This window comes from Artemia franciscana, chromosome 21 (genome assembly GCF_032884065.1).
Source record: "Artemia franciscana chromosome 21, ASM3288406v1, whole genome shotgun sequence".
NCBI lineage: Eukaryota > Metazoa > Arthropoda > Branchiopoda > Anostraca > Artemiidae > Artemia > Artemia franciscana.
Window position 1 is genome coordinate 24,146,936 of NC_088883.1, and position 12,186 is coordinate 24,159,121.

General features: G+C 38.2%; 1 protein-coding gene across 1 annotated transcript in view; it reads right to left on the reverse strand.

Moving 5' to 3' along the window:
• Nucleotides 1-12,186, reverse strand: part of LOC136040711 (catenin delta-2-like) — a 154,962-nt gene that overhangs the window by 47,678 nt on the left and 95,098 nt on the right. The window contains 1 exon segment of the mRNA XM_065725014.1: nucleotides 2,994-3,147. Within this exon segment, the coding sequence (XP_065581086.1) occupies nucleotides 2,994-3,147 (154 nt within the window).

The window sequence follows — 12,186 nt, forward strand, 5'->3', positions numbered from 1 at the left end:
GATAATGGCGTACGTTTAATTGACTTTTGTGCGACTCATGAACTTATCGTCGGCGCATCATGGTTCCCTCATAAACAAATACATAAATATACTTGGAACTCGCCTGATGGTGTAACAAGAAATGAAATAGACCATATTTTAATTGCCAAGCACAGGCGACGTTGTTTAGAGGATGTTAGGACCTTTCGAGGTGCCGACTGCTATTCCGACCATCAACTTGTTGTTGCTAAGTTTAAGCTGAAACTGAAAACTGTCATAAAGCCCCAGCGGTCAGTAAAAAGGTTTAATGTAAGAAAGCTGCAGGACCCTTATGTATTACAAAAGTATACATCTACTTTGTCAAATAAATTTTCCATGCTAAGGGACGAGTTGTCAATTGATAATCAATGGGAAAAGATCGTCGAGTCCCTGAAAGAAGTGGCACAAGAAGTTGTGGGATATAGCAGGAAGAAGAAAGAGCAGTGGATATCTGAAAGTACCTGGGATATCATTGATCAAAGGGCAGAATCCAAAATTCTCGTAGATAGACATGAGCATAATAGGACATGCACTAGAGAATATCTTGATGATTTAAAAGCGCAGTATAAGCGTCTCAATAAACAAGTCAAAACACGGACAAGGAATGATAAGAGGGTGTTCCTCGAAACTATGGCTGATCAGGCTGAAGTAGCCGCCAGGCGAGGAGATAGTCGTACTGTGTACGCTATAACGAAGGAGCTTGCGGGTATTTCGAAGGCTTCTTCAACTCAAGTTGAAAACAAAGAAGGCATCTTATTAACCCAGACGGATGACATAAACCGACGTTGGATGGAACATTTCACCGAGGTATTAAATCAGGTGCCTCCCACGACCTTTTTAAATATCCCTGAAGAAACACTGTTTGATCTTGGAATATATTCCGGACCTCTCTTGCTGAGTGAAGTAAAAGATGCTCTAATGACTTTGAAAAACGGAAAGGCAGCCGGTAACGATGGCATACCCCCAGAACTGTTGAAATGTGGTAGAAACGCCCTAGCAGTGCCCATGTTTGAACTTTTGTCACGTATTTGGGAAGATGAAAAAGTCCCGAGTGAATGGTCAAAGGCAGTAATTATAAAACTCTTCAAAAAAGGACAAAAGACTAAATGTGACAATTGGAGAGGCATCGCTTTACAAACAGTAGGCAGCAAGGTTTTGTGCCAAATTATTCTCAATAGAATTCAAAGTAAAGTGGAGAAAGTTCTGAGAGATGAACAACATGGATTCCGCCAAAACAGATCGTGTTGTGACCTAATATTTAGCCTGAGAATCTTGCTCGAAGAATCTAACGAATGGCAGGTTCAAATACTCTGACTTTCTTATTGACTTTCTCAAGGCCTTCGACTCGATACACCGCGAGAAGATGTGGAAAATCTTAATACATTACGGGATCCCGATTAAAATTGTAAATATAATTAAAGCGCTTTACCTCGATATTAAGTGTGCAGTACAAACCGAGGGTGGCCTAAAGGACTGGTTTACCGTTCAGTCGGGTGTAAGGCAGGGCTGCATTCTATCGCCACTGTTATTTGCCATAGTCATAGATTTTGTGCTTCGTGGATGTAGCTTCAGTGAGGGTCTACAATTAAACCCACTAAGAACCCTCCATGATGGTATTTTTGCGGACGATATTGCACTCTTCGCTCACGAATCAGAAGATATACAACACAATATAAATGAACTTGAGCGTGTGGCAAATGCTGTTGGACTCTCCATAAACGCTAACAAGACTAAATCAATGTCATTTGCAGTCATTCCTGACTTAGCTGAGGGACTTTTGGTCAACAATGAGGAAATTGAAGTAGTGAGAGAGTTCAAATATCTAGGCAGCATTCTTACGCAAGATGCCAATCCTGAAAGAGAAATTTTGTGCCGAATAGCATTGGCTGGCTCTGCCTTCAATTGTCTCAGAAATGTTTGGAGAAATAGTAAATATTCCCAGAAGCTAAAACTCAGAATTTATAATAGCAATGTCCTCTCCGTCCTTACATATGATTGTGAAACTTGGAGTATCACTGCGCAACTAGGAAAACGACTATGGGCATTCGATAATAACTGCTTAAGATATATTTTGAATATACATTGGACTGAGAGAATAAGAAATGATGAGATTTATACCATAACAAATCATACCCCCATCCTTGATACCATTAGAAAGCGACGATGGATGTATTGGGGGCACATGGTGCGAATGGGTGATGGAAGGCTACCTCATGACATATGGTGTTGGATACCCCCCGGCCTCCGCAAGTCAGGGAGACCCAAAATGACAGTTGGCAGGATGTTAGAGAAGGAGGCGAAGCTGGCGAGGTCTTCGATGGAGGAGCTTTGGTCGAAGGCTCAGGACAGGTCGTCGTGGCGAACCACTGTTGCTGCCTTATGCGCCCTCAGGCGTGGGAGGACCTAAGTCTAAGTAAGTAAGTAAGACACTTAGCGGCACGCAAATACATAGGGAGGTGAGGGGGCAATTTTCATAACTTATTTAATAATTACCTGTATTTTATCGAATTTACGTTCTTCGAGCCCCCTTAACATAAATTCTAGTGTGTATATCCAAGTCACAGGGTTGTCACTACGATCAGTTTCTAAAGTGCTATAATTGCCCAAATTTGCGTGCTACACAGCGATTTTTGGTGCTACAGTCAAAAAACGGGCTGTAATAGTACCAAAAAGGGCTAAAATAGCACTTTCGCGCTACAGGTGGTAACCCTGCTACTTCATCTAGTCATTTAACAGACCAAAGGTGCTCATAAATAAATTTGGGAAAAAAGAGAGTGAGGCTTTTTGGGAAAAAAGATAAGAAGCTTTTTTCGAATTCAGATGCTTCTCATAACAATTCCGTTGACGTTTAGATTATACCTGGCATTTTTTTTGTATTATTTTGATTTTTTTCATGATCCATTGTTTTTCTTGTGTTATAATTGATGAAAATCCATTAAAAGTAACATCAAAAAATAAGAGGACAAACAGTTTACTTCGCAAGATGAGAGATTCCATAGAACACTGGTGGCGAGTTCATGCACTTCCTCAGCTTTAGATTTGCGCAACAGACGAACTAAAGCTGTCACTCCTCCAGCCCTTTGAATTGATCGCTTATTTTCATCATTTTGACGCCCATAAGACAAATTCCTAAAAGAGAAAAACATATTGAAATTCCTTTTTCTCTGCTTTGATTCGGTTAGCTTTACGAGTCAACTTTTACAGTCTTATGCAAGCTATGATGGTAAAAGATAAAGTTAGATTAGGTTTTATTATGTTAGTTTAGAATAGATTAGGTTAGTATAGGTCAAATTTGGCTTGTAAAATTTGGCTTGCACCTACTAAAAGTTAGTAGTAACCTAAATACTACTATAAAACTACGAAAAAAACCTCGGTATTTGAGCTACAAAATGTTTTTGGCACCAAAATATTCGGGAAAATTCGTTTAACAACATATTCATAATCAGCACTGCAGAAGTACACTTTTTTTTCAGGGAAAAAAGGGGGAAAATCTCGAATTTAAATACTAGTAAAAATCATAGTCCCAAGATTATTCTAAGCCTCGAGGTAATAATTTTTGGGATTCATCTTTTGATTTATAGATTTAAATCTAAAACGTAAAATGGAACAACATAAATAAATTTGCAACTATTAGGGGACTTTGCTAGAACAAAACAAAAATGATAAAAGATAAATTAATTCTTGGAATTTAATTAATTTTTCATTAAATTTTTCTAAAATAAAAGATTGAGCAATGATATTTTTTATTCGTAAAAACAGCGCAAATTTGAAGAACGAAAGGAATATTTTCAGAAGAAAAGTGTAACTATGTAAAAAAGGAAATCGAAAGTATGAAACCCTTAATTAGAAAATAAGCCATTGCTTTGAAGTCCCCTAATACCCCCCCCCCCCAAAAAAAAAAATTACCATTAAGAGTAATTTATCAGATGTGTGTGAAAAGCTCATCAGAAAAATCAAACAAGAGCTAAGAGCTCATATGGCATGAGCTCTAGCAAAATCCTAAGAATCAATAGATTGATTTAAAAGGAAAATCAGAAGCTTAATGCCGGTCGGGATTTAAAATAAGAGCTCTGAGACACGAGGTCTTTCTAAATATCACAATTCATTAAGATCCGATCCCCCACTCGTAAGTTAAAACACCTTGTTTTTTCTAGTTTTTCCTCTCCCTTCAGCCCCCCAGATGGTCGTATCGTCGAAAACGACTTTATCAAGTCAATTTGTGCAGGTCCCTGACATGCCTACCAATTTTCATCGTCCTAGCACGTCCAGAAGCACCAAACTCGCCAAAGCACTGGACCCTCCCCCAAAGAGAGTGGATCAAGTCTGGTTACGTCAATCGCATATCTAAGACATTTGTTTATACTACCCACCAAGTTTCTTCCCGATCTCTCCACTCTAAGCGTTTCCAAAATTTCCGGTTTCCCCCACCAACTCTCCCCATGTCACCAGATCTGGTCGGGATTTAAAATAAGAGCTCTGAGACATAAGTCCCTTCTAAATATCAAATTTCATTAGATCCGGTCGCCCGTTCTTAAGTTGAAAACACTTCAATTTTTTTAACTTTTCCATTATCTCCACTCTAAGCGTTTTCCAAGATTTCCGGTTTCCAAGATTTCTGTCTCCCCCCTCAAACCCCCTATGTCCGCGGATCCGATTTGAATTGAAAATGGAGCATCTGAGACATAAGAAATTTCTACATATCAAGTTTCATTAAGATCTGATCACCCTTCGTAAGATAAAGATACCTCAATTTTCACGTTTTCCAAGATTTCCGGTTTTCCTCCAACTCCCCCAAATGTCAACGGATCTGGTCGGGATTCAAAATATGAGCTCTGAAGCACAATATCCCTCTAAATATCAAATTTCATTAAGATCTGATCACCCGCTCGTAAGTTACAAATACCTCATTTTTTTAATTCTTTGGAATTCCCCCCCACTCCCCCGAAGAGAGCGGATCCGGTCCAATTATGTCAGTCACGTATCTTGGACTTGTGCTTATTCTTCCCACCAAGTTTCATCTTGATCTCTCCACTCTAAGCCTTTTCCAAGATTTCCGATCCCCCCAACTCCCCCATATTACACTGGATCCGGTCAGGATTTAAAATAAGAGATCTGACTTACGAGGCCATCCTAAATCTGAAATTTCATCAAAATCCGATCACTCCTTCGTAAGTTGAAAATACCTCATTTTTTTAATTTTTCAGAATTAACCCTTACCCCCCCCCCCCAATTCCCCCAAAGAGAGCAGATCCGTCCTGGTTATGTCAAATACGTATCTAGAACTTTTTCTTATTTTTCCCACCAAATTTCATCCCGATCCCTACGCTCTAAGCGTTTTCAAAGATGTTAGGCTTCCCCCTCCAACTCCCTTCAATATCACCGGATCCGGTCAGAATTTAAAATAAGAGATAAGAGCTCTGAGACGCGATATCCTTCTAAATATCAAATTTCATTAAGATCCGATCACCCGTTCGTAAGTTAAAAATACCGCATTTTTTCTAATTTTTCCGAATTAACCGTCCCCCACTTCCCCCCTCCAGATGGTCGAATCGGGGAAACGACTATTTCTAATTTAATCTGGTTTCATCCCTGATACGCCTGCCAAATTTCATCGTTTTAGTTTATCTGGAAGTGCCTAAACTAGCAAAAACGACACCGACAGACAGACCGACAGAATTTGTGATCGCTATATGTCACTTGGTAAATAGCAAGTGCCATAGAAAAGCATATACCTTGTGAAAACGTAGTGGATGATGCCAAGGCTTACGATTGGAAATATCCCGGTTCAATCCCGCGTGCAACAAGGAACATCTTCTATACTGAAACCGATTTTTTTTTTTTTTTTTTTTTTTTTTTTTTTTTTTTTTTTTTTTTTTTTGATGTAAAATATACCTAGATTTCCCCTCTAATTTCTATGGTCTGACCTACTTCTTTTCTTGGGCAGCAGTATAACTATAATAACATACATTCCTCCGACTAGGCAACTAGTTCAGTAAAACTACGGAAAAAAAGACCAAATCTCAGCATTTGAGCAACAGAAATGTTTTAAAACCAAAATGTTTAAAAAATCCGCCAAACAACATGTCCAAAATCGGCCTTGCAGAAATCCTCTTTTTTCAGAAAAAGAGTGAGAAAGGGGCGGGGATCTTGAACATAAATTTCAACAATATTTCCTGGATTGAGAGGACATTTCTTATTAATTCCGGCCGGGGAAACCAAGTATTACATGAGAATCTAAAAAAACATCATTTAGTACCCCTTTTCCAACCTAAATGAGGTCAGAGGGGAAGGGGAAGGGACGAATCAGAATCCTAATTTGTGCAGTATTTGCACACAAATGAATACCAAAATATGCAAAAGAATGTGCTTAGCTTTACACAAATTCGCTTGAAATTACCCGTGCACAAATACCATTTTTCGGGGGAAAGAGGGTGAAAAGGGGGGGGGGGACTAATTTCTGACACCACATTGGCTAAGCATGACAAACCGGAAAAAAAATCATAAAGAAGATAAAATGAGGATAATAAAATCCAGTGAAAAATAGAAAAACATTGCAAATATTTCGGTCGATATCTCCGTTAAACCGTCCTCAGTGCAGAACGAAATGTAAAAATTAGGGATAAGAGTCCACATGACAATAAAAATAACAACTTAAAAAAACACAAAAGTTAAAAGACAGAAGATCCTTTCCAAGTTACGATGCAAGGGTAACTCACTCAACTGTCTTCAGTGCAGAATAAAAAAAATACATAAGAGTCCATATGACAATTATAAAAAACAAGCCTTAAAACAAAGACGAAACTTAAAAGAAAGAAGACCACTTCGAAGTAACGATGAAAGGGTAAATCAAGGCTGCCCTTTGGTTTGAGTTACCAAGGAAGTGACAAAAACAGGCGAAAAAACCTGGATTGACGATGCCGTTTAAACATTTAAAATCTAAATATAAAATAACATTTTGGATCGTCTAAGTCCAGACACGATTCTAGAAAATCTTCTCGAATATATTTGACTAAATTGACTCTCAAAGTTATTCATTTATCCTTATCCGCTTAAATACTTCCTTTTGATTTTGAATGTAATAAAGCCACAAAAACTGCCACAAAAACCACAAAAAAAGCCACAAAAACTGTGCTCTCTCAAGAGAAATCAAGCCTCTTGGTGGCCTTTTTCACAAGCATACCTCTGACCCTTATACTACAGAATTACTTTCTTTAGCGGATAAAAATAACACTGGTAAAGCTTAAGACTTCATCAGAACTTTCTGGCTTTTTGAAGTCTATTGAGTGATAAAGGTTTAATTTTGACTTGAAGTTTGTTCAAGTGGCATATGTTCATAATTTGTTCAAGTGGCATATGTGGCATAAGTGGCATATGGTGGCATGTGTTCTTTTTCTTATTCCACTACTTTGTTTTTCACAGGGATTTACTCCCTAAGCCACCCGTCCTACATTTTTTCTATCATGCTATGAAATGAGAGAAAACACTTACGGGTTTTTAAGAGAAACGGTCGTTGATTTACCCTCTTGTCTTTTTTGTGTGTACACTTTTTCCTTAGCCCTAAGAAATAAGCTAAACTATTAAAGCTAGAAACGTGAAAGACTTCTTGTTTTTTACTGAAAAATAGCAATAACTGAGCAATGACATGTTCGCTATGTTGCCCATCTTACTCTTCACCTTCTGGGGCTATGGAAGGAGTGAAAGAGGCTTTTTATTGAGTGACTTCTGAGAGATTAAAATTTAATTTGAGTGACTAATTCCCAAACACAAAGAATTAGGGGGTGAATATTACATTCAACCTTTTGTATTTTTGTGCGTATATTTTCTCCTTTGCCCTAAAAAATGGGCTAACCAAATCAAGCTAGGAACATGGAAATGTTTGTCTTTTTGTGGATACACTTTTTCCTTTGCTCTAAACAATAAGCTACACTAATCAAGTTAGACACGTGAAAGTGCGTGCTGAATATCTCTGACAGTACGAGTGCTGTGACGCTTCTAGGCCCAAGCGTTTTTGCCGCTCCGTTTTTGCTAGATTTTCGGGGAAATCTCCGAAACTTTGGGGGAAGTGCAAGCACTGAAAAGAACGCAACTGACGAGCCACAAGTTAAGAAAGGGAAAGGTGATACTGAACTCTCAGCTGTCATTCTTGGGAGACACCTGGTAGTTTATAAGTGGCCACGAAATTCCTGTGTTGTTTTAAAATCACTTTTCCGCGTATAGGCAGCGTGGTGGTGGAGTGGACCTGGCATTTGGACGATAAATCACATCAGTTCAGTTTTTGTTAAGAAAAAATCCCTTTCTGATCATTAATTGCGCCTCTGGCATTGTGTGCCCCTAGGCCTGGGCCTATTGGGCATGTTAATAAATCCAGGCCTGGATTTAGACTATCAAAATTCAAAATATATACATTGAATACAAAAAAAAAGGCAAAAACAATGGAAATGACTCGTCATGATGACAAACAAGTGAACGCCAAAGGTCATAAAAAACTCTATCCTGGAGGGGAAGGGGTTGATGTGGCTGACCCATTTTTTATTCTATTTTTTCTGGGGGAAGGGGCTGCGCTTAAGTTTCATTGAAACTTAATCGCAACGTTTTACATCATTCTTTCGGTACTTTCAAAATTTTTTCAAGATTTTGAAACAAGGCCCGCAGTTACCTTATTCCTTTTTTAATGTCCTTACTAGAATAATACGGCCATAATATAATGATGTATGTGTATAGTTAATTGAGAGACCCCCCCCACCCACAAAACGTGTAAAAAAAAATCAGCAACAATTGGTCATCCTATGATAGTTAGACATACATAAGCTGCTTTATAATTAATCTCCTTCAATCCAGGCCAAAATCTTGGGTAAGACCCTGGTATCGTATGGTTCGATCCTTATTTCAGGCGAAAAAAGTGATTCCCCCCAAGTAGATGGCACTGTGGGTGAGAAATACGGAGACGGAAAGGATTCGCATTCAATTAACATTCTGGATACCCATCATGAACAGAGGACAATGATGGGGACATTAATTCTTAATTAAAATGGTGACCTCATCTTATTACAAAAACTTGCCTAATCAGTGGAGCTTTTTTCTTATAAGGACGGCTCCCTCGTTGGAATTTTTCTTCGTTGGAATGGTAAAAAAGCGATAACAATACCACCTGACAAAATATCCGTAAATAAATTAGGTTTTACTCCGCCTCAGAAAACTTTTCCCGCCTCGTAAAAACGGTGCTATTACTACTAACAAATCATGTGACCTAGACTCTTAAACCTAGACTCTTTATCTCCTCCCGTAAAGTTACTTCCTTTAGACCCTTTCTTACGGTCTTTCCTGATCTCATTCGGAGATCATTCGAAGTCCTCTTCAATCTGCAACACGTGGCATAGCCATCTTAACCTTGTTTTCATTACTGCCCTAGAAAGTGGGATCGAGCCCCATTTTTTCCACGTCTGACTGTTTGATGTGCGGTCAGTGTTGTACCTGGAACCATCCTTGGACAATCTTTAACAAGTCTTCCTCAACAGGACGGGCTAAATCTGCCAGTAGTAGCAGTTCAAGAAAAATATCTTCAGAGAAGAAACCAGCTGTCCCAAGGGTAAAGTAAAAAGGACGACCAGAAAAGCGAAAAAAGATGATAAGGTAAAGTAGATAGGCCTAATTGAAAGAGGCAGGGACATTAACTAAAAACAAATACCAAAAAACTAAATGTCATAAAAATGAGGTGGAGCTAATTTAAAAGAACCAGCTTAAGACGCTAAGCCAGCCGGTAGTCATAGTCCAGGGAAAGCACTAACGCTTTCAAAAGTAAGAAATCAGGCGTCCTGAGTGCAGATGGTATCAGGTGCAAATGAAAAAAGACAGAAACGAGCAGCGAAAAGGGGCGATAAAATAAAATGAAGAAGGCGAGACCCATAGCTAAAAAGACAAACTGCTTGGTATTTATTCTAGGTATATATGTCTCTGTCACTGGTTTCTAACTTAACTGATCAACGGACTCGGTCGAGACCGAAGGCCTCGACCAGGTCCGTTGCTTTTAAATAAAAATTAAGTATTTATGGGCATCAAGCCATGGCTAATAGAAATTAAAGGCCAAGACAGGTAGTCCGAGTAAGTGAGATGCAAATGAAGAAAGGGAATAGTTAATTCTTTGAAGTTTCTTATCATTCACTGGAGCCAAATTTCTTGATGTCGATAAAGAATATGCTACAATCAGGCTATACAACACATCTAAATCATTACTCTGATGTACATGAGTTACAATCTATTGAAAGCTGGGGCTAGTGAGACTGAGGCTGATGAGAAAGTTTTGTATGATCAGCCGTGTACCTACAATTATCCTTAGACAGTTCTTCCAAAACATATTCAACAGATGTTCCTCAGCCTCTAGAAGAGCCCACTTTCCAAAACGCAAATTGATCACAGTCATTACAATGGCTTCCAATACTCTAATTTGGGTTGGCAATTTCTTACTCTTCCGAACTTTTTTCAACTGTGGAAAAACTCCGGGACCTTGTCTATTCTGCTTTTTACATATTCACAACATCTACCGTCTTTACCATCTGCAGCCATCTGAGTAACATTATAAGGTTACTACTGTCCCTATGTGTAATATGTCCAAAAAATTTGGTTCAATTCGGCTTTTTAGGCTATAATTTTTTCGGCTATAAGGAGAGAAAGTTTGAAACTGCTAGGACAGGTTGTACGGATATCAGTACGATAGATTGCTAAAGATCGTCCTTTCCGGCCAACCGTCTTGGGCCAAACGAAAAACAAGTCGTACCCAGAATGGGATAGCAGGGTGTTGTAAGGAAATATTTGAGGGAATTGAAACTTCTTGGGAGGGTGTTCCCGACCTTAGTTCTTTTGCCCTAGGAATGACGCATGGACGGATAATAGATCGACACATCAATTAACAAATGAACTAACATATTTTTTATACAATCCTACGAAGGGGGGTTAATTCTAGATTTGCCTCTCACTCAATTGGACTATTTGCTTGATGCCCACAACTATTCAATTTTAATTTAAACTATTCCCGTTGATTTTTGAATTAAAATCGAATAGTAGTGGGCACCAAGCAATGGTTAATTGTAGAAAAAGCAAAGACAGATAGTCCAATTGAGTGAGAAGCAAACCTGGCATTAATTTTCTCTTATTAGGATTGTATAAAAATCATGCTAATTCATCTGTTAATACGGAATAAATTCTGCTCATTTTGGGGTCGTCCGTGATTGGGCTGGGAAGATGTCATAGAAAAAAGATTTAAGCGAAATGGGAACTTCTAGGGAGGGTGTAAAGAGGGAGGCTTCGAATAGATTGGGAAGAGGAGCGTGCGTAGCTGTGTTGGCCTCAGGAGGCTTGGTGCTGCACTGAGTATTTGGAAGTAGTAGTAGTAGTAAGTATAATAGAATATGGAGCTAGCTAAAATTCCTTCTAAAAATGAGAAATAATTAATCCCAAATTGTTTTTGTCATTAAGAACCATAAATCCTTAATTCTAGTGAATTTTCCTACGGAAGTTCTAAGTTATGGAAAATTATTCTGATCAATTTGGCTTGTCAACCGTTAATGTATCTTCCATTATGGTTAGCTGAAATTTCTTTTAAAGAGGCAAAGTGATTCATTTCAAAATTATTTTTGTTATTAAGAACAATTAATATTTATTTTTAGGAATATTCTTATGGAAGTCCTTAGTTAAAGCACAAAAATTATTCTGATCAGTTTGGCTTGTCAACGGTTAATATGTCTTCCATTAGTATCTCTGCTTGAAAAAATGATTCAGCAATCTCTAATACTACTCAAGATTGTTCCCCTGAGATTTCAACTCTGTTACTAGTTTCCGATTTATTACTTCCCTAGATATTTGCAAGGGAATAGTAAAGTCTCAGAAGTATCATATCATTCACTGGAGCTACATTTCAGAATACCAATATAGAATATTCCTCAATTAGGCTATAAAATCCAGACCATTACTCTGATGTTCATAAGTGACAATAGCTGAGGACGAAACTATACATTAAAAATTAAAATTTAAGTAGCGTTAGATTCTAACGTTTAACGCTATTTTTAACGTGAGCTATTTTTTTTGATCTCGGAAAACTCTAATGTCTTTAAGCCTGCATAAAGGCATTTTTGTTTCTCAACTATTAAGTATTTGTTATAGCATAATCAACGCTAG